At 51.3% G+C, this 26,404-nt stretch overlaps 2 protein-coding genes across 5 annotated transcripts in view; both read left to right on the top strand.

Moving 5' to 3' along the window:
- The window catches only part of PHF12 (PHD finger protein 12), a 40,183-nt gene extending 20,765 nt beyond the window's left edge, over nucleotides 1–19,418 (top strand). The window contains exons 3-15 of one of the 4 annotated variants that reach the window (XM_081805463.1): nucleotides 554–626; nucleotides 3,233–3,626; nucleotides 5,148–5,268; nucleotides 6,506–6,638; nucleotides 8,526–8,690; nucleotides 11,682–11,840; nucleotides 12,435–13,230; nucleotides 14,442–14,567; nucleotides 15,201–15,344; nucleotides 16,232–16,330; nucleotides 17,064–17,146; nucleotides 17,726–17,864; nucleotides 18,170–19,418. In XM_081805463.1, the coding sequence (XP_081661589.1) occupies nucleotides 554–626; nucleotides 3,233–3,626; nucleotides 5,148–5,268; nucleotides 6,506–6,638; nucleotides 8,526–8,690; nucleotides 11,682–11,840; nucleotides 12,435–13,230; nucleotides 14,442–14,567; nucleotides 15,201–15,344; nucleotides 16,232–16,330; nucleotides 17,064–17,146; nucleotides 17,726–17,864; nucleotides 18,170–18,504 (2,767 nt within the window). In that variant the 3' untranslated portion in view covers nucleotides 18,505–19,418. The other 3 variants (XR_014140588.1, XM_081805465.1, XM_081805464.1) reach the window with 3 other exon arrangements.
- Nucleotides 19,419–21,754: 2,336 nt separating this feature from the next.
- Nucleotides 21,755–26,147, top strand: DHRS13 (dehydrogenase/reductase 13). Its single transcript, XM_006731592.3, has 5 exons — nucleotides 21,755–22,010; nucleotides 22,112–22,230; nucleotides 23,393–23,516; nucleotides 23,697–24,008; nucleotides 25,490–26,147. The coding sequence occupies exons 1-5, from the start codon at nucleotides 21,884–21,886 to the stop codon at nucleotides 25,930–25,932; spliced, it is 1,125 nt and encodes a 374-aa protein (XP_006731655.2). The 5' UTR covers nucleotides 21,755–21,883; the 3' UTR covers nucleotides 25,933–26,147.
- The last annotated feature ends 257 nt before the right edge of the window (nucleotides 26,148–26,404 follow it).

Genomic DNA, 26,404 nt, shown 5'->3' with positions numbered 1-26,404 from the left:
TTTTTTTTTTTATTCTTATGTTAATCCCCATGGATTAATAGGGTTTTAACAGGCAGAGCTTTCTAGGGGAAAAAGTGATGTAGAGAAAGAAATAGCAAGTCTTCAATTTGACTAGGGGAAAGGGTCCTGGAAAGGGGGGGAATGAATCTGTGCTACATGGGGCTCTGAACAGCAGATGGAAGAGCTTAGCCTTACACTAACAAACTTTGAGGAGTGTGGAGGACCTATCAATGGTTTTATTAGCGTGATACAGTTTGCGAGTGATTCGTAAGGCTCCAAACTAGTTCTGGCGGTGTTTGCCTGTGAGCCCAGTGTTAATGGCTATGGATTTGGCTTCTCTTTCTCGGATGTGAGAGGGGGTCCTCACTCTTCAGGTTGTTACCAACTATGCCGGGCAGCCATTTTGAAGGAAGAGCGGGAGAACCCTAGCGGGCCTGGCAGGACTGGCCAGACTAGGAGTCGAGGGACGTGCGGCTTTGTGCCAGACCTAGCTAGGCTTTTCCCGCTGCATCGAGGGTTAGCACTTAGTCCCGCCCTGGTCTTTTCCCCACAGTAACCCTCCACTGAGCGAAGAGATGCTGCCTCCTGGGGAGTGGATGTGTCACCGCTGCACCGTTCGCCGAAAGGTAATGCTGCTGCTTTCTGAAGGCTTTGCTCAGAATGCCAGATCTAGAGCGCTGATACTCGAGAGCTAAGACGGCCTGGCCCTGAAGGCGTTTTCGTCCCTTCTTCTTGTCTTTTCCAGCCCTGGAATCACCCTCACTCTCCCCATGGTGACTGTTTGGAATCCAGTAGGGCCTAAAATCCAAACATGAGCTGCTGAAATGAGCAGAAGAGGTGTGTTAATTTACTGAGCCATGTTCATTCGCTAGTGACAGGAGTAGGCCGATTTAAGTGGCCTGAATGTGGCAGCTATATCCGTGACGGAAAGTGGCTGAAGAAAAACAAAGCTGTTTCTCCAGCTTGGTGGCAAAAGGATTTCCCTCGCCCCAAGGCAAATAAGTCGCTGGTGTCCAGAGGCTTGACTGGGTGTATGAGGGACAGAAGACTTTGAACCCGTTTGTACCCCTAGAATTTCTTTGTGCATATATAAGGTTGCCTAATCCCTCTTTAGCTCCCCCGCCCTTGGCTTTGATAATTCAGTGCTGGCTTTGAGAACATGATTTTCGATTTTGAGACCTTTTATGGGGTGCGAAAGCTAAATTCCTCTTTATCAGAAAAGGAAGTAGGTGTGTTTCCATCCAGATTATGAGAGACCCAGTCCTCAAATTATAGACTGTGGGTTAGAATCTGTCTATGGATTGTAAACCATCTCCTTCCCTCCCCCTACACTAATTACACAGCAAGCAACTTGCCTTCGTTGTGACATCACCTCTGTTGTCCTGGACCCTGAACGTGATGTCACAGTGAATGATGATTTCCTTGGTTGCAGAAACAGGATGAGATGATTCAGAGATTGTGGTTTATGTGTGTAACAGTCTTCAGCCTTTAAGAAGGTAAATAGGCAGACTTTTATTTTTCAACATGTGCACAAGGGTTCTTCCTAAAAGGCAAGGCAAGGCCAAGTCAACCACTTAGCCCCAGCTGTAGTTTGATACCTTCTAAGTCCACAAGCCAGGCTGTCCTCCAGCCTGTCCACCTCTCAAGATCTCTTCCTGTGCATCCCCAGTTAGGTTAGAGCAGGGCCCGTTAGCAGCATCTGCCAGCCAGGAGGCCTTTTGGAAACGCGCCACTGAGGAAGCTGGATGTGATAGGGCTGGGAACAGCTGAGGGAGAAGTGAAGTCAGGAAAAGAGGGTGGAGAAGAGGAACTGACGTTATTTTGGTGCCCGTCACGTGCCGGGTGGTTTACACACGTTATCTCATCGGATCCATACGGCTGTCTGTGGGTGCTGAGCGTAGTGTCTCCGTTTTAGAACAAGTAGAAGAACCTTCTCAAGGACTCAGAAGAATCAACAGAGCCCAGATTTGAGCCAAATTGCCTCACTCCAAAGCTCTGTTACCTCTTCATCAGTTTTCTAGAAGCAGAGCTGCTTGGTAGGGATTATAGTAGCCTTTTTCCAACATAGTGTGCTCTCCCCGAAGTGCCACTCTGACAGGCTCTCGGGTGGCCCTCTTTGCCTACCATTGCCATGGCTGCCCTTTCCAGCACCACTACCTCTATCCCCCTTTGGCCTCCTGTAGTTATGTTGAAGTAGACTGAAATGATCATCCTTTGGCCTCAGCAACCTCTGATGTTCAGGTCCTGTTCCTAGTGGAGGCTGAATCTTCCCCTGACTCAGAGCCTTCCTCCCTTTCATATATGCGACCCTCTGTCTCCACCATATCTCTGAAAGGAGAAGAAAGGTGTTACTAGTCTTACTTTACAGACAGACAAATTCCTGCACGCCAACCTGCATCATCCAGGGTCATAAGGAATCATAGGCAGAACTGGGACAGATCCCAGGTCTCCTGAGTGGAGACCAGTGTTAAACCTTCATTTGACCACTCTTTGGAGTCCTAGAGGAAAATGTAGTACCAGCCATCCAGTCCTACTGAGTAACACCGTCTTTTTCCATTTCCCCACCTTCCCATTTGAAGAAGTGTCCCTTTTGGAGTTCTAGTTAAACTTTAAACATTGAAAGCCACCAGTCTCGGACACTGTGATCACTGGGTAGCTACCTTCCACACACCAGCCATCCACCTCGTAGTGTAGTTACTTCCCGTGTCAGCACCCAGCCTCCCTGGACAGGGAGCTCTGCTTGCCTGTTTTACCTCTTACCTTTGCATTTGCAGACTTTATTTGGAGCAAAATTTGTAAAACCATTCGGGAGGTCAAGATGCTCCAAAGCAAACTACAGTGATGTTGAGTGCCCTTATGTTTTCCTCAGTGTTCTCACTTAACCTCACTCCGTTTATTCTCACTGTGGTAACTTTTTATCCCTTTGCCTGTGTACTTTGTATAGAGATAGTGTGTATCCATATGATAACTTAGAGTAAAGGATCTATGGGAAGTGTGTATACTTGTTTCTCACTTTCCCTGCTGCTGTGCGCAGTTTGCCAGCTTTAGTTTAGTTCAGCTGTAGTTTTGTCAGCTTGAACAGACCAGTGTTCCAAGTCTCCAGGTGGATGAGTCTGTGACAGGTTAGAAAAGTTCATAATTTTGGCCAGTGGTCTAGCAAGGACTTTGTGGTATCCATCTCTTTCTGTTTTGTGGTACTTTATGTGATGGGCCTACCTGTTCATTTGCACAGAAACGAGAGCAAAAAAAGGAGCTGGGCCACGTCAATGGACTGGTGGACAAATCCAGCAAACGGACTACATCCCCCAGCAGTGATACTGACTTGCTGGACAGATCAGCCAGCAAAACTGAACTCAAGGCCATTGCCCACGCCCGGATCCTGGAGAGGAGAGCCAGCCGGCCTGGCACGCCCACATCCAACGCCAGCACAGAGACCCCGCCCTCTGAGCAGAATGACGTCGACGAGGACATCATTGACGTGGACGAGGAGCCCGTAGCAGCGGAGCCGGACTGTGTGCAGCCCCAGCTGCGGCGGCCCTTCGAGCTGCTGATCGCTGCTGCCATGGAGCGGAACCCCACCCAGTTTCAGTTGCCCAATGAACTGACTTGTACCACCGCGCTCCCAGGTTAGCCAAACTCTCGTGCGCCCCCCGCGCCCCCAGAGGGCTCCTGTCCTGCCAGAGAGCAGTGCTGCCTCTGGGGTCACTGTTCACGGCGCCACTCTCGAGCTCCTGTTCTTTATCTTTGAAGGTTTTAGCTTTTACTGTGCTTGTTCAGTTTTCTGTTTTTTGCCCTTCAACATATCACCTTTTTAAAAATATAGGTAATGTATTCTCATGGTTCGAAAGCCAAAAAATATGCAAAGGCTTAAAATGGAAAATTTCCCTTCCACCCCTGTCATTTGCCTCCTTTCTACTTCCTACCCCTCACAGGTAACCACTGTTTGGTCCTTGTGTATTTCCTCCTAGAATTTCTTTGTGCATATATAAGCAATTATAGATAATATGCTCAGTATTTTCCCTCTAACCAGCTTACTTGGTATGCTACTCTACACCTTGCTTTTTTCACTTCACAATATGCTCTAGAGATCTTTCCATATTAATGTAGGCATTCCTCAGTTTTTCTTAACGGTTACATAATAGTGTATTATATAGATGTGCCATAACTTATTCAGCTGATTTCCTATTAATGGACATTCAGGTTGTTCCTAATCTTTTGTTACTATAGATGGTGCTTCAACAAATAATTTTATAAATATATCATTGCGTACATGTGAGTGTATTTGGAGGGTCAATTCTTAGTGTTAGAATTATTGCTGGGTTATAACTATGCATTTATAGGGTTTTTTGTTTGTTTTTGTTTTTAAAGATTTTATTTATTTATTTTGGCAGAGAGAGAGACAGCGAGAGAGGGAATACAAGCAGGGGGAGTGGGAGAGGGAGAAGTGGGCTTCCCGCCCAGCAGGGAGCCCGATGTAGGGCTCGATCCCAGTACCTGGGATCATGACCTGAGCCGAAGGCAGGTGCTTAAGGACTGAGCCACCCAGGCGCCCCATATGCATTTATAGTTTGATAAGATGTTGCCAAATTGCCCTTCATACCTTTTTTTTTTTTTTTTTTAAATCAAGTCGTCTTCTACTTGATACCACAAAGCTTCTAGATGTTCTTTTCTTTTTCCCAGAGAAAGTGAAATTGGCAATCTTAAGAATCCTGGTCAGCCAGGAGGATGCATATGGAATCCAAGGTTTTCTGATTTCTATACAAATGCAGTAAAATTATAGTCTTTTCCTCAGCCAGCTCCACAGAACAGTCTTCGTTGACTGTTTGACTCGGGTCCTTATATTCCTTAGGTTGCCAGTTTCTAACAACCTAAGTTTCTGACCGCTTCATGTTTGCAAAACACAGAGCTGTGTTTCTGCCTCGGAACGAGTGACTTCTGACCATAGTTCTGATTTCTGTGTTCCTTTTCCTGCCTTCCTATTCTTTTTCTCATTGGAAGCCAGCCCAGGGGGTCTCAGAGAGAGACCCATGTCTAGGCCATGGCACGTACTTTTCCTGAGATCTCTTCTTTCACTTACTGTTGTTTCCATATCCCAGATTAGGAACTCTACATCCAAGAAAGCTCAGCACCATCAATTTCTCTTCTAGGTTCTAGCAAGAGGAGAAGAAAGGAGGAAACCACAGGGAAAAACGTTAAAAAGACACAGCACGAGTTAGATCACAATGGTCTTGTTCCCCTACCAGTCAAAGTCTGCTTCACATGCAACAGGTATTTTTCTTCCATCCTGAGGGCTCTTCTCCCATAGTCAGCAAATGATACGTTTTCTCTCTCCCGTCACCTCTTCCAAACCCTCTGTGTTAAATGTGGACAACCCACATTCGGATGGTATGAGTACAGAGACTGCGTGACCAATTGATCAGAGCCTTGATTATCTTAACAAATTCCCTGAAGTACCTGAGAACTGTGTTTATAAAGGCTCGGATGAGAGGAGTTGGACTTAAACAGAAGCCAGAGATAATTTGACTAGCTAGGAGGAGGAGCTCTGGCCAGCAGAGACACAGGTCCCTGGAAAAGGCAAATAGTTTTTAAAGATGAGTTTAAAAGTAATACAAGTATCCATGGTAGCTAATATGCATCAGACTGGATGACTTCCAAATGCCTCTAGGCTGCCCCAGTTGTAGCTTCCCTAAGACACTGGTTTCCTTCAGATAGGAGCTCCTCAGTGACAGGAACCAGCTGCTTCAATTACTGAAGCTGGACTTAGTGGCCTGGGTGTCTTAGAAGGGCAGGATAGCAGGAGAAAATAGCTATCAAAAAGAAACATGCCAAAGAAAAAAAAGAAATGTTCCACCACAAAAGCTGTAGGGAACTAGATAGTAGAGCAGCAGAACTCTGAGCCAGGCCCAGACTGAGGCTCCGGTGCATCTCAGACACCCAAGGAGTATCCGTGGTTACAAGTCAAAATTGGTGTTTGCTGAAGCCCTTCCCTTGAACTATGCATACACGGGTACATTACAGAATCCTTTCCCAGCACAACTCTCTCTCTGCATGTGTCATTTTTGCTGAGTGCTGCATGCGGAAGAGACGTCTTTTCTTGCTGTAGTGTAAGACTCTAGAAACATGGCTAGAGGTTGTTTTTGTTTTTGTTTTTTAATGAGGTAGTTACTTTCTTTTAAGGAGTAGAAAGATCAGAGCAGAGTTGGCTATCTTCCCCTTGTGGGTACTGAGCATTGATCATTCCTGCTCTGACAGCCACTTTAGCTGTACTCCAAATAAACATTCACTTCCCCACAAGACACATTCCTCTTAGAAGAGAGAATAATGGAGAGCCTGGTGGTAGCCCCCAACTTCATCCATCTTCCTAATGGTGAGTGTAACTGATCACTGGGGGAGGAGGCTCTGGGAGAACGTGGTGAGGATTAAGGAGGAGAGGCTGTTCACAATGCAGAGTTGGTTTCAATTTTCCCATCTTGCCACAGAAATGGCCTACAACTCTCTTTTGCAGGAGCTGCCGCGTGGCCCCTCTCATCCAGTGTGACTATTGCCCCCTCCTGTTCCACATGGACTGCCTCGAGCCACCGCTCACTGCCATGCCCCTGGGCAGATGGATGTGTCCGAATCACATCGAACATGTGGTGGTAAGCGCAGCATCAGCGTCGCGCCTTCACTTCTCTCTGGGCACAGCTGGGGCATGGACTGATTCGGTAGAAAGCAGGGTAGGGTCAGCTTTGTACCAGAGTTCACTATAATCTCTCAGATACTAGATTCTGCAGACCATCCTACTCAGTTCTGATTATTTTGACATGCCTCAGCTGTGCATTTCGCCTTTTCCCGCAATGCCTTGTTTTAGCTGTACAGGCAGACTTGGTTGTTGATGCATAATTTCTTCCACAGTGAATTAAGCAGCTGATGCTACAGTTCTAAAAGGGGAGTATGTTAGATCCAACTTTTGGGAATAAATGCTCTCATGGTAGTTGCTTCCGTATTTTCCTGCCTCTTATTTTTAGAGGAGACAAACTAAGAAACTCTAAAACGTTTATTCTCCTATCTCAGGAATTATCACAGGCAGTCAACTCCCAGTAACTCGGGAGAGTTGAAGAATTGGCGTGGATAACAGTGTTCCAGTCAGCCATTTATTGAACACCGATGTGTCCTAGGCACCACATGAGGCTCTTTCCTGTCTCTCTAGTTTTTAACACCCACCTTGTCATGGTACATAATAGGTATTCAGTAAGTAAGTCATTGAATGAATGAATGGTGTGAGGGTCCTTTTATCTTCTCTCCCGGGAGTCTTGGGTGCATTTTCCAGATGCTTCCTGGGGCTCAAATGGAACTGTCCTTTGCTATCTCCAAAAGAGGCTTAAGCTTAGTCCCTTTCCTGTTAGGCCCTAAGAACAGTCATTTACAAGGTTGAATGGGTGAGGGCTTCAGAAGAGCAGCCCTTCCAGATTAACAAAAAGATTATAGCTTAAGACACTGTCTATCAGATGGTAGTATCTTTTGACCCTCAGCTTGACGGTGTGCTCCTCACGTTGCACTGAGGGACCGCAGTTATGGACTTGCACACATGGGCAAAAAGGTTGCTTTTGGCCTCTTCATTCGGCTAACACTGCTCAGAAGGGCTTAGCTAGGAGGAAGCTTCTCTCTGAGGCGCAGTTATGAGTGTTTCGTTTTGCCTCCTGCTGAACCAGAAAAAAACAACCATGAGCAGTATGCCCAAATATGAATCTTAAAGAGCAGCTTTCCAACCGATGAAAAATTAATTAGGTAATTTTTTTATTAGCCACTTAGGGGTTTTTCCTACTTGACTAATTAGGCAGCTTCAGCACAGATCTTTTCTTTTGAATTAAAGTGTGCTGGACCAGATGCAGAAGCGGAAAAGCGGCGCAGGGTTTACGTGCCTTCTGTATATGCCGCTGCGTCCAGTCCGTTCTTCCTGCCCTTCGGCCTCTTGGAGCAGGCCAGGTTTTCCACCTTCTCTAGAGCAGGACTGTGAGATCCAGGTGGACTCGCTAACATTCCCTGGTATGTTGGAAGAGGAATAGGGCAGGGCACATGGGATTCTGGTGCTGATCCCTCCTGTCAGCCAAGCTCCTATATAGGAAACCGTCCTGCTTCCTGTGGGAGAGAGTGCCTTCTAGAAAGGGAGTCTGGGTCTCGAGGGCCAAGGCCGACATCTCCGTTGAAACCTGTGCTCTGTTAGAGTACGCTAGCAAAAGGTGATGCGAGCTGTCAGAGGCTGAATTTGAAGGGCATTTCTTGGCTAATTTTCTATTTCCTGTCCCCCTCAAGGCTCTCTAGGGAAGAGAACATAACAGTTTTCCCGTGCTAGATCAGGCAGAGCTGAGGGAGAACGTTTTATCCGTGTTCCTTGGCCCCCTGACAGGAGTGTTGACATACCAGCTCCTGACAGAAGGAACCTATTTGGCCAAGGGCTTCTATTTTTCGAACCTAGAGAATAGAGGTCGTTGGGAAGGGGATGCCTTTTGAGGTTCGTTGCAAGAGTGTGTCTGCTTTGTCCCTAGCTGAACCAGAAGAATATGACGCTGAGCAATCGGTGCCAGGTGTTTGACCGTTTCCAGGACACCATTTCACAGCATGTGGTCAAAGTGGACTTCCTGAACCGAATCCATAAGAAGCACCCTCCTAACCGCCGTCTGCTCCAGTCAGTCAGAAGAAGGAGCTTGAAGGTGAGCCCCCAGCCTGGTGCGGGCAGGGTGGTGGGCTTTGATTGTTTCCAGGGGATAGACAGGATCATGGGCCCGAATTGATAGACAGGGAGGCTGAAGCCCTGACGTTTGTCTCTGGTGTCTCAACAAGTGCTGAATGTGACCTTATGTTCTCATACTTGAGGATAGAGGTCAGGATTATGAAGGCCAAGCTCCAAACTCTCCCGAGTTTCCAGTTCTCCTGAGGATCGGTGCTCTTTAGCCCCTTCCGCCAAACAGAGGTGCTCTGCTGTTGCTAACCCCTCGGCGGGCACTCGTGCTCTCTGTTCCTGGGAGACGGCCCCTTTCCCAGAGCTGCCTGGTGGGCTGAAGGTGAGGGGGATGAAGCAGAGGACCATATGGAAAGTGAGGAGCTATCCCAGCTGAGGAACTTAAGAGGAGAACGACTAAAGGAGAGTTAAATCTGTTGTTCCAGGCCGCTGGTAATACATCATGAATACTCCAAGTTGTGGCCTTGGCGGTAATAATACCTAACGTTTGTATCCACTTGACAGTTTGCTGAAGTGTGTCCGCAGAGATCGACAGAAAAAATCCCTTTGTTGAAAAGCATTTGGGGGTGTTGAGGCTGTTTTCATAGACCAGTCAGTTCCCTCATTCATTTAACCTGGAGAGCCCAACGCTCTACACCCACACATATGCTTGATCTTTCTCTTCTGAGAAATCCCACAGTGCTCTGTGCCAGTGGGGACCAGCAATTCTCAAGTATGGCCACTTGGCGGCAGTCTCACTTTAACTCACTCACATCACTCCCGTCCCTTCCAGTGGATGTCAGCACCAGCAAGATGCTAACTATTGGAAATTGTATAACAATCTCTTAACTGTGTAAATATTTATACTTCAGTGCAAACATCAGTTTCCAAAATTAAATCAAGGTGTTTTCAGTTGGGGGTATTATAGACGTGGCATGTTTCATACCTTAGAGAAACAGATTTAAAAGTAAACTGTAGATTTGGAAGAGAGCCTGGTGGCTGAAATGAACAGGCCAAGAAGCCTTGATGAAATCCTGTCATTTTACAATGCCGCCTCCCTCTTTCTTTTTTTCTTTCTTAGAAGAGCGGGGGGGGCGGGCAGAGAAAGAGAGAGAATCTCCATGCCCAGCACAAAGCCCAGCACGGGGCTCGATCTCACCACCCTGAGATCATGACTTGAGCTGAAATCAAGAATCAGACGCTTAACCACTGAGCCACCCAGCTCCCCCCTTTTGTAAAGGTTTCCCTGTTCTTGAGTAAAATCCAAGGGCATGAATTGCCTGAAAAGCATTTTGTACTTAGACAATTTGAGAGTGAATTGAGGACAGTGGCGGAGACCTGCACACCTCTCTCCTGGAACATGTTTATCACTGATGGAGCGCAGTGCAGCAAAATCAGCTTAAGAACTTTGTGTTTTTGTTGGGGTTTCCTCTTCCTGCTACTCCTTCACTCTTCGCCAGGGATTTGCCTACCATTCCATTCCTCCCCCTCCCATTCCTGGGTGACCTCGGACAAGCCCAAGGCACCGGCCATCACTGTTAATGGTGCTGACTCTCGATTCCACCTGCCTTGCCTTTCTCCTCCTATCCAGATTCATATCTGCCTGCCCATCCCACAGACACTCTAGTCTCAACTTGCCCAAGACCAAAAGTCTTCTGCCTCCAAATCTGCTCTTCCTCTTGTATTTCCTGTTTCAGTAAATTACCACAATCTCCACCCAGCCCCTCAAACCAAAATTCTGGAAAGCATTTTCAGCTCTTCTTCCCTTATCCTCCATAAGGACTTGGTCACCAAATCTGTCCTCCAAATGTTTTCCAAATCCACCAAGTGCTTCCACACCTCTGTGCCTTATATGCTGCTCCCCTACCCTCTTCGTCTGCCTGGAAGTTCTCAACTTCTAAGGCTCAGCTGTAATACTGCTTTCCTATAAAATCTTCCCTAATCCCAAATTCCTTTGCCACACCCCCAGACAGAAATGAACACTCTTCCTCTGTGTTTTTTATAGCTCCTGAGCCATGCCTCTATCATAGGACCCATTACACTGGGTTGTAATGTTTCTGTTTATCTCTGCAACTAGACTGTGTGCTCCTTGAGGGCAGAGCTTAAGTTTTATTCATCTCTGGATCTCTAGGACTTGGGGCAGTACCCAGACTCAGGAGGTGCTCAATAAATATTAGTTGAGGGTGCCTGGGTGTCTCAGTTGGTTGGGTGACTGCCTTCGGCTCAGGTCATGATCCTGGAGTCCCAGGATCGAGTCCCGCATCGGGCTCCTTGCTCAGCAGGGAGTCTGCTTCTCCCTCTGACCCTCCCCCCTCTCATGTGGTCTCTCTCTCTCATTCTCCCTCTCAAATAAATAAATAAAAATCTTTAAAAAAAAATAAGTATTAGTTGAATGTATGAATGACTCTTTGCTTGTGTGGCTCTTTCATTCTTACATGGTATGATTCAGAATGTGTCTTCTGTCTTTGTACAACAAAGAGGTCTTCAGTTGTTTCATTAGTCATGAATGAATGGATGAAGAAAACTGACCTTGATTGAGTGCTTGTCACAGGCCAGGCCTCATGCTGAGCATTTCCACTGTGAATATGACCTCCTTTAACTTTTTACCTCTCAGATACTGCTCACTCACCTCCCAAACTTGATGCTGAGCAGCCTAGAGTACCGCTGTGAAGCTGTGTCCAGAGTCAGTCTTACACTTCTTAGGCCAAGGCAGGGGGTGGGCAGGGCACATGCCTGCTGTTTCCAGTTCTTGCCTTCTCAGGCTCGTGTGTGTGTGTCTGTCTGTCTGTCTGTCTGTCTGTCTGTCTGTCTGAGGCACCGAGCAGTTGCAGCCTACTGAGCCTCCTTGTCCTAGTAGACCCCAGAGTGCATGATGGTCCCATGGGCATCGGCACCACAAGCAGAAAAATGTGGCCAGGGCTGAATCAACTGGACGTGTCAGCACCATCTCCCTCTCCTTCCTCCTCCTGTCTGTCCTAAACAGGTTCCTGATGCTATCAAATCTCAGTACCAGTTTCCACCCCCTCTCATTGCACCCGCGGCCATTCGGGATGGGGAGCTGATCTGCAATGGGATCCCTGAGGAATCACAGACGCACCTTTTGAACTCTGAGCACTTAGCCACCCAGGCAGAGCAGCAAGAGGTGAGTGAAGGCAGGGTCGGGATTCCAGAGCCAGTCTTCCATCTCACCACAGCGGTGACTGGAGATAGCCTCAGTGCCATTCCCACCCCCATCTTCTGCAACCCCACCCACCCCCACCCTCATCCCCCAAGAGTTGACTCTTCCAGAGAGAACTCCTGGCCGATAATCTGAGGCAAGTAAAAGAAGTACAGAGTCAACCGGTCTGCTTCTCCATTGGCCCCCCAGTGTGCTGCGAGACGGGCACCTCCGTCTCGTAGAAAGAGCTCAGCAGACCCGTAGAGAGGTTAGGCGGTAGTGCTGAACACACAGCAGTTGCTGCATGTTGGTTCACAAGGTGAGCCTTAGGGGCGGAGCCCGAACGGGAACCCCGAGCTCTGCTGACCAGGGTGCCGCCTGCTGAGCGTACCAGCAAGTCTTGCTTGGGACTGGAAGTGGAATCCTGGCAGAAGTCAAGCACACCTTTCCTGGGCGTTTGCGATGGGACCTCGGAAACAGTGCTTATCAGCTGTGCTGTAGCCCTGGCCACTGGGGCAGGAAGGACCAGCGCCTCCCAGGCCTCTCACCCTCCTCTCCTCTCCTCTCCTTCCGTTGCAGTGGCTCTGTAGTGTTGTTGCGCTCCAGTGCAGCATATTGAAACATTTATCTGCTAAGCAGATGCCTTCGCAGTGGGACTCTGAACAGACAGAGAAGGCTGATATTAAGCCTGTTATTGTGACTGACAGCTCAATCACCACCTCCCTGCAAACAGCTGACAAGGCACCTACACCTTCCCACTGCCCCTTGTCCTGCCCCTCAGGGATTAGCACCCAGAATTCCCTGAGCTGCTCTCCACCCCACCAGCCCCCAGCCCTAGAGGACATCAGCTGCAGTTCTTGTGCGGAAAAATCCAAGAAAGCCCCCTGCGGGACTGCCAACGGGCCAGTGAGCACAGAGGTGAAAGCCAATGGCCCACACCTCTACAGCAACCCCACTGATTCCACGGACCCCCGGCGACTTCCAGGCGCCAACACCCCCTTACCAGGCCTCTCCCACCGGCAAGGCTGGCCCCGGCCCCTCACGCCACCAGCGGCTGGGGGGCTTCAGAACCACACCGTCGGCATCATTGTGAAGACAGAGAATGCCACTGGCCCCAGCTCTTGCCCCCAGAGGAGTTTGGTTCCTGTCCCAAGCCTGCCCCCTTCCATTCCCAGCTCTTGTGCCAGCATCGAGAACACCAGCACTTTGCAAAGAAAGACTGTCCAATCACAGATAGGACCTCCGTTGACAGAGTCAAGGCCACTGGGCTCACCCCCAAATGCCACCCGGGTGCTTACTCCCCCCCAAGCAGCAGGAGATGGTATCTTGGCCACAGGAGCCAACCAACGATTCTGCTCACCAGCGCCATCATCAGGTGAGTGCTGCTCAGCCTCGGGTAATTTGGATCCAGTCCTTTCATGTTCTTCCTGGCAGTTAAACTTCAAAAAACACTTACATTCCTGTGAATATTTCAGAGGACTTCGGTCTCTCTCTTATTTGCCCTCCCCACATGTATGTGAGAGAAGAGAAGGCACGTGTTAACTTGTCCCCGTTTCATTGGTGGGATTGCTTAGGCTCTGAAAGTGTAAGTGATTTCCTCTAGGTGACCTACCGAGTCAGTGGCAGGATTGGAACTACAGCTGGGTCTCCCGACTCCCCTCCCCACACCTTTCAGGCCTAGTCTTCCACGTGTTTATGTTCCATCTCCTTAGAGGAAGGCAGCCTGCTCTGTGGAGCCGCTGTGGCCAGCCCGAGGTTCTAGGCGATGGCCTCCGTGTTTCAGGATCCACACCAGAGACCAGATCACACCTAATCTAGATTCGCAGAGCCCACTCATGTGAAGGAGCTTCCAGGTCAGGGAAAGCAGGGATAGAAAGCAACACTGCCTTTCAGAATAGCTGCAGAGCGACATGCCCACAGAGGTTGGCCTGGCCCAAAAGCTCACCCTTGGGCCGCGTGCAGAAAGTGTGGACCTGCTCTCTCAGCTGTCCCCAGTCAGCACTCCAGACCTCGAGATTGCTGACCCCAGCATCTGAACCAGGTTTCAGATGCTGCTGGAACCCCCTGTGGTCTCTCCCGTCTGACCTGAAGCTGGCCTCCTAGTCAGCTGGGAGTCTCGGTAACCAGGTGACTGTGACTTCTCTGCATGGGGGCCCCTGGTCCCAGGATGGCCCCTACCTTCAGGCTCTTTTCCTGTCTCTGTTTACCTCTTAATACGGGCCTGGATAGGTGCTGCACCCTGTGAGTGGAACTTCAGGAGGCAGGAGTTACAGGGGCAGGCATAGAGGCAGCCGGGAGGTAGTGACGGCCCAGAGAACAAAGCCACCCCACCGCGTTCCCCAGAGCGGTAGATTTCACCAGTTCTCGGTGCTCTGGAGACTCCTGCGTGCCCGGGTGCCTTGTCGTTCCATCTGCCCTTCCTCACCACACATTTTTAGCTCTAGGAGTTCCAGAGCCTATGGGGTGAGAGTCAAGAAGGGAACATCACCTTGGGTCCGAAATCCAGACCTGTCTCGGCAGTGGGGGATTGGACCGGTGGGTTTCCCTCAGGCGACGTAAGTAACAGTCTTCCTGCTCCGTCCCCAGATGGCAAGGTCAGCCCCGGCACGCTACCCATAGGAAGCGCTTTAACCGTACCCTCTTTCCCAGCCAACTCTACTGCCATGGCGGACCTCACCAGCTCGCTGCGAGCGCTCACGGACGCTCATGGAGGTGAGTGAGTGAGCTGTGCCCTTCCACCAGCTGCTGCGGGAAGGTGCCGTCCCTGCGCAGCTTTCCAGCCCAGTTGGTTCAGAAAGGAACCGAAGGGATGCCTGAGCTCCCAGGGCTGGGGAGGCGGGTTAAGAAAGCAAGCCCCTCCTACCCCTGCCTTCCACACCTCATAATCAGAGGTGAAGGGAGAGCAGAGCCGGCTGAGCGTGTGAGGCCGGCTAAAACCAGGGGGGCCTTGTTCCCCAAGTCGGAGAGAACGGAGGCACCGCTTGCCCTCTGTGCAGAGAGGGTGGGTAGAAAATCTAAGCCTCGGTGTCGGCCAGCCAGCCCTCCCCACCGCACGCAGGCAGGGGGTTTCTCTTGCTCTGCCTCCCCAGGACCACCGGACCTAAAATCAAGCCTCCCACCTCCAAGAGGCAGCTGCCCGGGTGGCACCGGGGCCCATCTCTCACTGCACATGGCTAGGGAGATGCCCAGCTCTGGATCCTTATGCCACTTCGTCCTCTCTGCTGTTCGAGAACAATCACTTGGCTAGATTTCAGAAATGCTAAACTATTTGCTCTGTGACCCTCACCTAGTTCCGCATTCCATTTCCTCCTCAGCTGCTTTTTAATCTTTCTCTTTGGTTAATAGAAATCGAGATAAATATGCTGGACGAGAAGCTGATCAAGTTTCTGGCCTTGCAGAGAATACATCAGCTTTTCCCCTCCCGGGTCCAGGCGTCACCGGGCAGTGTCGGGGCACATCCGCTGGCTGCTGGAGGGCACCACACAGAAGGTGCGCACGCACACACCTGCCCCCACGGTGCACCGTCCGGTCTCCCCTGTGTGTGTGAGGGGTCTCGGTTTTCGGTATCTCAGTGCTCCGTGTGTGCCTTTAACGGGCTTAATAAAGCACCAGGGTTTCTTCCCCCAGAAAGCAGGAACAGAAAGGCAACCACAACTTTCACGTCAGACTTGGGGAAGTCTGCTGTGACTTTCTTTCGTGCTCATCCACTTGGAGACACACAGAGCAGCCACGAGTGCCTTTGGGTATATGTGGTACGCTTTCCGCTGAACTGCTTTCAGATATTTGGGTTACGAAAGTTTCCCAAAAGGCAATTTTTCAAGTTCAAGGTGAGAAGCAAAATAACAGTAACAGTTGAGCTAGCCTCCTGGAAGTTCTTCCCAAGAGTTTAACTGCTTAGGCTATTCCTTTGAGCATTAACCCTTAATGAGCCTTACTGATTGAAATTGTGGGAAACGCAGAGCTGACCTACAGCATCAGAATCTACATTTTAACAGGATCCCTAGTTGATTCATATGCACACTGAAGTTTGAGAAACGCTGGTCTGTGCGTTCTGTTTTGCATGGCCTCCCTATGGTATCATCTGGTCTATCCCCTATAAGCCAGTCAGCAGCCCAGGAACTTAAATTACTTTCATCTTCGAATTCTATGACCATCTTCAAAGATGGTCCCTCTTGCCCCGTGTTGGAAATGCTGTGGGTGGGGGGAGAGCATCACCCTGAAGCAGCCCAGTGTCCAAGGTGAGTTTGGCAAGATGACTCATCTAGTGGGATTATTTTCTCTGGGCCACGAGCCGAAGGCCCGGGTTCTTCGGGTTTATGTTTGGGGCCTCAGGTTCTGAGTTTCTGAATGATCCTATCCCTGTGTTTGTCTTGTAGTGCAAAGAAAGGAGGTACAGGCCCGAGCTGTGTTCTACCCTCTCTTAGGGTTGGGAGGAGCTGTGAACATGTGCTATCGAACCCTCTACATCGGGACAGGTGAGCCCAGCTGGGAGAGGTGCCGAATCTCTTCAGCCCTAAATACTATTAGCCTTACCCACAGGGGCCAGAAAGGGGTGAGGGAAAACCCTCTCCAGGGCTGAGTGGTTTAACCCAGCAGCTATCCAGGCAGGAGGGACTAAGAAAGGAGATTATCAGCTGCTTCTCTTCCCTGGCTCGAGCCCTTTTGCTCTGGGCCCAGCATGACCTCAGGAGAGAGGAGAGTCAGCTCTGATTGCTGCCCAGTGAGCCATTTTAAGCATGCAGGAAATAACCGAGCAGAGGGCACATACTTTGTCCCTGGAGGTCTTTGAAAAAGTGATGGGCCTCACACAACCCTAACCTTTACTTAGTCCTGTATCTTGTACAGAGGGACAGTCTGCTTAGCCCACGGCCCAGAAATCTTCTTTCTTTGCGATGACAGGCTTTATGAGCCCTGTACCCCGTGTCGTGCTGTCACGGTAATAACCAGGAGCTCACTCATCCCTTCTGGGCAATAGCCACATGTTCTAGACGAGATCAGTTGGCAGGGACAGCCGTTCTTTCGAAGGGGATTGGAAAAGAAATCCGTTTTTGTTCAAAAGTACAAGGACGGGGCCCCAAGCTAGCCCCCCCTCCCCCGGGCCTTACAGTACCTGCCCAGGCATTGACTCCCGGCCCCCCGCCCTCCCCGTGCATACGCCTTACAGTCTTGTTCTCTGCCTTCCTTTACCTCTTCTGCTGCCACTTGCAGGAGCTGACATGGACGTGTGCCTTACAAACTACGGTCACTGTAACTACGTGTCCGGGAAACACGCCTGCATATTCTACGATGAGGTGAGGGGTGGGGATGGGGTGGGAGGGAGCTCTCCCCACCTGAGGCCTCTCCTAGGCACTGGGGTTTTTTGTTCAGTGTCCTGGGTGAGGGGAAGGGGGGCGGGGAGGTCTTCTCCTCTTCTTCCCTCTCTGTCATTTCTGGAGGAAAAGAGTCTCGGTGTGAAAGGGCGTCTTACCGCGGCTACCGCTCCCTCGGAGCAGGGCTGCCATTTCTCCTGAGGTTGGTCACAGGCTCAGCAGGGGGAGCCCGCCTGAAAGCAGGGCAGGGGACCAGCATAGAAGGAAGCCAAGCTCTCTGTGCCAGTGAATAGCATTTCAACAGGAGCCAGTGCCGAGGAGGCAGAGGAAAGGAGCGGTGGGAGAGCAGGGGTGGGGGGTGGGGGGCACTGGGAAGGAAGGCTTCCCTGAGGAGGTGAGTCTTGAGCCCTGTTCTAAAGAGACAGGGAAGCGGGGCTTGACTGGGGAAGAAAGAGAGCTCCCCAGGTAGAGCAGCACAGCCTTCTCCATGTGTCCTCTCTCCCCTTAGCCCCAGGCCCCACGCAGCAGACCACACATCTTATCTTCCCTCCTCCTCCTCAGAATACCAAACATTATGAGCTGTTAAACTACAGTGAGCACGGGACAACGGTGGACAATGTGCTGTATTCCTGTGACTTCTCTGAGAAGACCCCGCCAACCCCCCCAAGCAGTATTGTTGCCAAAGTGCAGAGTGTCATCAGTAAGTCGGACCCTGTGGCCCCAAAGCCGGCCTTTTTTGGACATTGTGTTAAGACCGCCGTCAGGGTGGCTCTGGCTTGCTGCCGATGACCGGCTCTCTTGCCTTCCCGGTCCCATCGGCCAAGCTCTCCTCGCTTGGGGGCCCAGGGAGAGCCACCGAGAAGCCAGTCCTGTGCGTGCGCCCACCTGCTTGGGGACTTCAGGCGCCCCTGGCCCTTTCCCGGTGTCCCGCAGCCATGGCAGACAGCCCCGGGTGGGTTGGCCGCTTCACTGTTCTCTCCCGGTGACCACGCTCCTTCTTCCCAGGGCGCCGCCGGCACCGGAAGCAGGGTGAAGAGCCAAGTGAGGAGGCAGCCATGATGAGCTCCCAGGCCCAGGGCCCACAGCGGAGACCCTGCAACTGCAAAGCCAGCAGCTCAAGCTTGATCGGGGGCAGTGGGGCCGGCTGGGAGGGCACCGCCTTACTGCACCACGGCAGCTACATCAAGCTGGGCTGCCTGCAGTTTGTCTTCAGCATCACCGAGTTCGCGACCAGACAGCCCCGAGGCGATGCTGGCCTGCTGCAGGACGGGGTCTTGGCCGAGAAGCTGTCTCTCAAGCCCCACCAGGGCCCCGTGCTGCGCTCCAACTCCGTTCCCTAGGACCGGCGGCTGCCCCGTCACGTGACCGCCTGGCCGCCCAACCCAAGACTCCTGCAATGCAAAAATGTACACAAACCAAGCCCGGGTTTTTTTCTATACTCCACCAGAAACCCTTCAACTACAATCTTTGCATGAAATGAAGAAAACCTTTTGACTGTTTTTTAAAAATCCTTTTTCTTTTCTCAAGTTCTAGGGGGCATTTGCACATATATTTGTACTCAACATTTCATGGGAAAGCGGCAGACCCGAGCTGAGGAACAGCGTGGGCAGGGAGGGGAAGGCCGATGGTCTGGACACTTCCTCCAACACAAGACCGTTCCCCACCCACCTCCTGCTCCCTCCCCCTCGCCCGCCGTTGTAAAATAATCAGAAACTTGTTCTATTTTGTGGCAGTGACAATAGTTTTATATTAAAAGAAAAAATACAGTTTTCATACAGCAAAATCTATACAATATCATTGTTTTATTTAATATAAAGATCGCTACCCACCCTACTTCGTGGTCCCCACCCTCCAAGTTACTTTCCCTTTCTGCAGCGGTTGCACGACAGGTAGCTACTGTGTATTCTGGACAAATGAGAAATGAATTCTTTTTCTGGCTGTCCATCTATTTTATTTCAAATAAGGAAAAGTGTATTTGGATTTTGTGTAAATACATCTAGTGATGACATTTTTTCAATGTTTTTAAAACCTGTACAGTACTACATGTGGTAGAGCGTTTTCTTCAAATTGTCTATTGTAGCAAAAACGTTTTTGTCGTAAACCTGTTTCGTCTCCTTTTTTTGTTCTCTTGCCACTCTCTCCTGTTCCTCCCACCCCACCCCAAGTAGTACCAATGTACATAGTAATTGTAATGTTTTAGACTTTACAGAAACTTTCCTGTATTCTGTATATAAAAAAACAAAAATACTTCAAATTATGTTTTCTGCCTGTCTGTCCTACCTGTCATCACCCTTAGAGGGGACCCTCCCCAAGATCCTGGTCGCAGTCTCATTGAACTAGTCTCATTACCAGACACTCAGTCCCCAAGGGAAGGCAGGAGAGCGGAGGTCTGGGAGAAAAGTGAGCCCAAGGTGGATGTGGGAAAGTGGAGGGCTAGGGGTGCATTGGCGGGGTCGGGCCAGGGGTGGGGGGGGCTCTTGTCTGGCTTTATGGGTGACTTGAGGGAATCATTGGACATGACCGCATACTGCAAGAATCCGAGGGTGCAGGCCCTCGCTCTTCCCTGCTGACTCCCAAACCAAGATAATAAAACAGGAGCTGTCTTTGAGACCTCTGCATTCTGGCCTAGAAACTTTAACCTCAGGAGTTGGGGCTGCTTTTAGTTGCAGTTGTTTGCTATCATTTGATTCATCAATCCTGGGAGAAGCCAACACCTGGCTCTGTCCTTCCGCTGTCAGCCTGAGCGGGGCAGGCAGCAACTCCTGCAAGTATCACTTGAGTTCCTCCTCTGTGCATGGCCTTTGCTGGGACTTTGGGCTTGGTCTACAGAACTTGCTGTGAGCAATCAGCTAGACAGATACGACTCCTGCCTCTCGGAACCTAGAATCTAGTGTGGAGCCATCTGTCAGTTCAAGCGTCTCTGGGAGGCACCATGAAGAAGAAGGAGAGATCCGATCTCTAGACCAGTGGAGCCACAACTTAAATGACTAGCAATCCTAACTTCCCTACAATTGCAGCTTCTCATCAGAAGAGGAATCTACTGCATCACCTTAATTCTGAGGCCGAGAAGCCTCTCATCAAACCAAGCTCCCATCCTTTCCACCTCTCAGACCTGACGTGGGAAACTTTCTCTGGAAGTTTTTCCTGAAGACAAGTCTTCAACTCCTTAGAGATCACCTGTGTGTCTATCCCAGCAGTGTTCGAGGACGTGGTACCTGTTGGCATGTCGGGAATTTGCCTTGAGGATGGAGAATGCACCCATTTGTTTCATTAATATTCCATTCCCAGCTTCATCCCGCAGCGTCTACAACTGAACCCCAAACCCGTGGTGCAGCCAAGTAGGAAACTTCTCTCCTCCCTGAATCGGGTCTGTCTCTGGCTTCCACCTCCCGCCTGGCTTTATCTCCACCACTCTGCTCCCCCGGCCCTGATGGGCAGAAACATAACGTTCTGCTCAGTATTCCCACGGCTAACCACACTGCTGGGCACACCGTGTCAGACAGTGGGTGCTCAGTTGTAAAGGTTTTCTCAGGCAAGTCCTTGTCCTGGCAAGTCACCTGGCCAGCAGTCCCCTTACCCGTGCCTCCCTAGCTGTCCCCACCAACCTTGCCATCATAGTCACTTCTTCCATTGAGTCATGGAGCTTCTTTACCTGTTTCTACCACCTGTGAGGACCATCCCAGAGAAATTTCCTCCTGGAAGTCAGACAACAGATTTTGTATTTTATTCTCTTCCTGCTTCCCTTCAGAAATGTAGGGGATGGGGGGGTGGGGGACGAGCAAAGGCAGAGAGATAGAGGCAGCTAATGAATGAGTGAATCCTAACAGCCCTGAACGGATGGTGCCACCCTGACCGCTGCGTCATCTCTCTGACTTTTATAGGAAGAACAAGGAAGAATTCTAGAAGCTGAGGGCTGGAAGTGAGGATAAGGAATCGAAGGACTTGTTTATGGGGGGCAAGGCATCCAGGACCGGACTCACTCTCTCTCTCAGACATAACAGCATTCATGTACACGCACCTCTCCAGAAGGGAAGGGCTCTGCTAAACACCGATGTCACCCAGAGGTCTCACACACACCTTGTGAGCCCTTCCTGCGAGTCCTCAGCTACGGGGCATGCGCACAAAGGACAGCGACATAGGGAGACGTTCGCACACATTGACAGAGACCACAGATGCATGCACACACCTGGAGGGGCTCTTGGCGCACATAGGCACAAACCTGTAAAAGGTGGTCACGCAGGCATCCACACCTACAGGGTACTTCCTGGGCCTGCAAGTACACACATACCTCCAAGGTGCTCACACACAGGCTCCAGAGGCACACACACAACCTGAAGGGCAATCCCAGGGCCCATGGGCACATTACACAGAGTCATTCACACACTCAGAGTAGGTGTGAATGCACACCAACACGCATCTGGAAGGAGTTCACGCAAGCACACACCTAGAGGGCGCTGCCAGGGCCCACATGCACACGCGCCCCTAGAAGGTATTCCACAAGCACACACCCAGAGGACGAAGACGCATGCCTAGGGGGCGCTCGCAGGGCCCACGCTCACACGCACGCACACACACCCCTGCCCTGCCTCTCGCCCGCCTCCGCCTCCGCCTCCGCCTTCAGGGAGGCCCGAGCGGGTGCGGGGTGGATCGGCAGCCGCCGGGCGGGCGGCGATCCAGGGAGGTGCGGGGCCCGTGCGGGGGCCCGGCGGCGCGGCCGGCATGGAGGCGCTGCTGCTGGGCGCGGGGTTGCTGCTGGGCGCCTACGTGCTTGTCTATTACAACCTGGTGAAGGCCCCGCCCTGCGGCGGCATAGCCAGCCTGCGCGGCCGCACGGCCGTGGTCACCGGTGAGTGCCAGAGGCCCGGCGGGCGGCGGGGTGGCGGGGAGGCCGGGCGGCGGGGTCAGCGGCCCACGGGGCTCAGCGCGGCTACCGCCCGCCCACCGCAGGCGCCAACAGCGGCATCGGGAAGATGACGGCGCTGGAGCTGGCGCGCCGGGGAGCGCGCGTGGTGCTGGCCTGTCGGAGCCGGGAGCGCGGTGAGGCGGCCGCCTTCGACCTCCGCCAGGTGAGGTGGGGGGAGGCCGGAGACGGTGAGAGGGTGAGCGGAAAACAGACACACCGGGACACAGAGGGGCGAACAGAGCGGCTTCCTTAACTGGGCGTTAAGCGCAGAGAAGAGGGTCCGCGGGTGCTCTGGCCATACAGGGAAGGGGCACCAGGCGCAAGCTAGGAAGTGGGCTTTCCAAAAGAAGTGATCGTTGTTCTAACACGTTTAAGGATCGGTAAAACTTACATTAATGAAAGACGGTAGGGAAGGGAACAGCAGAGGGAACAGCATATGCAAAGGCCCTGAGGCGAGACAGCTGAATCGATTTTTTTTTAAATGTTTTTTTTTTTTAAGACTTTATTTATTTATTTGACAGAGAGAGAATGAGAGAGAGAGCACATGAGAGTGGGGAGGGTCAGAGGGAGAAGCAGGCTCCCCGCCGAGCAGGGAGCCTGATGCGGGACTCGATCCAGGGACTCCAGGATCATGACCTGAGCCGAAGGCAGTCGCTTAACCAACTGAGCCACCCAGGCGCCCTGAATCGATTTTTTAAAAAAACTGAAAGCTACATTCTGGAGGCCCTTATAGACCCTATTGAGGAACTCAGATTTTATAGGATGCGCAGTGGAGATCCCATGAAGGGTCCTCAGCAGGGTGTGGACTGTCAGAATAGCCTTCTGGGAGGAACCCCTCAATGGCTGTACATGCCTGGACTGGAGGTGGGGGGTGGGGGTGAGAGTGGGTGAGGGGAGACCAATGAGAAAGAAGTCTGTTGTAGATTTTAGGATAAGCAATAATGCGCAGAGGGAATGATAATCACAATAGCAAGTACTACCTACACAGTGCTGACTGGGTGCCAGGCACTGTTCTAAGTATTTTACATATATTACCTCATTGAATCCTCACAACAACTCCATGAGATAGGTATTACACTGTTCCCATTTTACAGGGAGAAAACTGAGCCCCAGAGAGATTAATGTCACAGTTGTCCAACGTCACACTCTAATAAAAGACAAAGTCAAGATTTGCATCCAGAGTCCACATACTTGTCCACTACATTCTAATGCGCAGGGGCAGATCTTAGCAAAAGTAGGAGAGGGACTCTCAAAATTTGGTACCTGGGGAGAGGGAAGAGGAGAGAGGTGCCTGGTGACGAGCCCAGCCCTTGCTGCCCCTACAGGAGAGTGGGAACAATGAGGTCATCTTCATGGCCTTGGACTTGGCCAGTCTGGCCTCTGTGCGGGCCTTTGCTACTGCCTTCCTGAGCTCTGAGCCACGGCTGGACATCCTCATCCACAATGCCGGTGAGGGGCAGCAGGCCCTGCGGGAGGTGGCGGGTGGGCAACTGTCCCCTCCAGCCAGGTCTTGCCAAGGGCCAGTGGATGCGTGGGAAGGATGCCCCCTACCACTCTCTCCCAGATGGGGACACCACGGCCTTTGGGGATCCCTGTGGAGCAGTTGCTCATATCGAGCCCCTGCCCCAGGGATCAGTTCCTGTGGCCGGACCCACAAGCCATTTAACCTGCTGCTGCGAGTGAACCACATTGGCCCCTTCCTGCTGACACACCTGCTGCTGCCCCGGCTGAAGACCTGCGCCCCTAGCCGCGTGGTGGTGGTATCCTCAGCTGCTCACCGGCGAGGGCGCCTCGACTTCACACGCCTGGACCGCCCAGTGGTGGGCTGGCGGCAGGAGCTACGGGCATATGCCGACAGTAAGCTGGCCAACGTGTTGTTTGCCAGGGAGCTCGCCACTCAGCTCGAGGGTACTGGTATCACCTGCTATGCAGCCCACCCAGGTGAGGCCTGGCTCTCTGCTCTGCTCTGCTTTGAGTCCCCCGCTCCCATCCGCGACCCATCCTGTGCACCCCCAGCCTCTCATTGAGCCCCAGAATCGCAGAACAGGAAGGAAGCACCGTACAAGGAGAGACCTGTTCCTTGCTGATCTTGGAAGGAGGCTCTCCTTGTCTAGGTTCTTCCTCTCACACCACTAGCCTGGATGCTGACTCCTGGATAGGGTATGGTAATGAATAAAGCCCAGGTTCTCCCCCCAGGGAGCCACCCATATGACTGAACTCACTATAATATGAGGATAATGATGATGATGGCTAATAATTACTTATTCATTCGAAAAGCATTTACTGAGTACCTGTTATGTACCAAGCATTAATCTTGGTGCTGGGAATATAGCAGTGAACAAAACAAAGACCCTTTCCTTGTAGAATTTACATTCTAGTTTAAGGGAAGGGGAGATTGCTAATAAATATATACAGTGACAGGTGGCGATAAAATGCTATGGGAAAGATAAAGCAGAGTGAGGGGGCTTAAAATGACAGGAGGTGCTGTTTTTCTGTGGCAGTCAAGGAAGGTGTATCTGAACAGGTGACATAGGCCTGAAGGAGATGAGAGAATGAGCCATGTGGTTTTCTGGGGAGAAGAGTGTGAAGAACAGAGCAGATAGGAAGTGCAGAGGCCCTGAGGCAGAAGTCCCTGGGGTGCTTGAGAAAGAACAGGGAGCTCCACAAGTCTGGAACAGAGTGAGAGAAGGAGAGTGGCAAGAGATGAGGTACAGAGATGGGCTGGGTCATCTTGGGTCTAGAAGTCCACTGTAAGCATTTTAGCTTTTAGTCTGAGTGAGTTAACTGATGAATAAGGCCCATCTCTGCCTTACGGAACAGATTATAGGATAACAAGATCTGTCCTACCCATATTACCATACTGCATTTTTTTAAGATTTTATTTTTAAGTAATCTCTACACCCAGCGTGGGGCTCAAACTCAACCTGGAGATTGAGAGTCATATACACCAACGACCAAGCCAGACGCCCACCATACTGCACTTTAGATAGTCATTGCCTAAGGCTCACTAGTAATTATAACAGTGACAGTAATAATCACAACTAACATTTATAAGCCTTTATTACGCTCCCCATCTCTAATGTCCAAAACAGTGGCTGGGCTACCATAGACGTTAATACATGTTTGCTGGTTGAACAAAGGAATAGGACTTGAGCTAGAAGAAAAGAGGTCCCCTCAGGCAGGGGATGCAGCATGAGGGAAAATCTGGGACACGGGGATGTACAGGAACTCAGATGGAGAGGAGGAAGCTTGCTGTTGAAATGAGTGAGGTCTTCTTGTGGGGACCCTGAATGCCCACTCAATACTATCCTGGTCTCTCTGGAACTGGACTCTGTTCCCCACTCCCTTCTAGCCCTGTGTTGTTGCTCTGCCCCTGGGCCCTCGCCCAGCATCCTCACTCCTTCCTTTCTTCCTGTCCACAGGGCCTGTGAACTCGGAGCTGTTCCTGCGCCACGTTCCTGGATGGCTGTGCCCACTTTTGCGCCCACTAGCTTGGCTTGTGCTGCGGGCCCCAAGAGGGGGTGCCCAGACACCCCTGTACTGCGCTCTACAGGAGGGCATTGAGCCCCTCAGTGGGAGATATTTTGCCAACTGCCACGTAGAGGAGGTGCCCCCAGCTGCCCGAGACGACCGTGCAGCCCACCGGCTGTGGGAGGCCAGCAAAAGGCTGGCAGGGCTTGGGCCTGGTGAGGAGGCCGAACCTGATGAAGATCCCCAGCCTGAGGACCCAGGGGCCCCATCTTCCCCGAGCAGCCCCCACCCTGAGGAGCTCACAGTTTCTGAACCCCACCCCAGCTCTCAGAGTTCACCAGACTTGTCCAAGGTCACACGCCGAATTCACGTTAAAGCTGAACCTGAGCCCTAAATCTCTTAATCCTGGGATGCTTTCCATGGCACTCGGTGGCCCTTGAAAACCTTAACTGCATGTCAGGCCATGCCCTGGGCGCTGAGGGGTTTGCAATTTTTACCTCCATGGTTCCTTTCTGGGGCTTCAAATTGTGTTCTGAACAGCTCTTTTCCTGGTGGAAGGAAATCGTGGGTGATGATTTCTTCCTGAGAATAACAGTAATCCCAGATTGAGAGGTGAGGGATAATGTGCCAGACATTACTTATGAGGAATTTGAATTCTGTACTTCCAGTCCCCACTCTGGGTGATGCTGATCGGCTGGGCTCTGGATGAGGGCCTGGGGGTGGGGGGGGGAGGTGTAATTTGTAATTACAGTGCAACACTGAAAATTACTGAACTGGGCCCTTTGCAACCATGTAGCCACGTGGTCAAATGACCCCCATCTGCCGAGGCAGGATTAGGTTGCAGAGGTAAGGGACTCACTGGGCCA

The sequence above is a fragment of the Leptonychotes weddellii genome, chromosome 15 (assembly GCF_054177405.1).
Source record: "Leptonychotes weddellii isolate Sample4059 chromosome 15, ASM5417740v2, whole genome shotgun sequence".
NCBI classification, from domain to species: Eukaryota; Metazoa; Chordata; class Mammalia; order Carnivora; family Phocidae; genus Leptonychotes; species Leptonychotes weddellii.
Note: the sequence above shows the minus strand (reverse complement) of the source record. Positions and strands in the feature narration are given on the sequence as shown.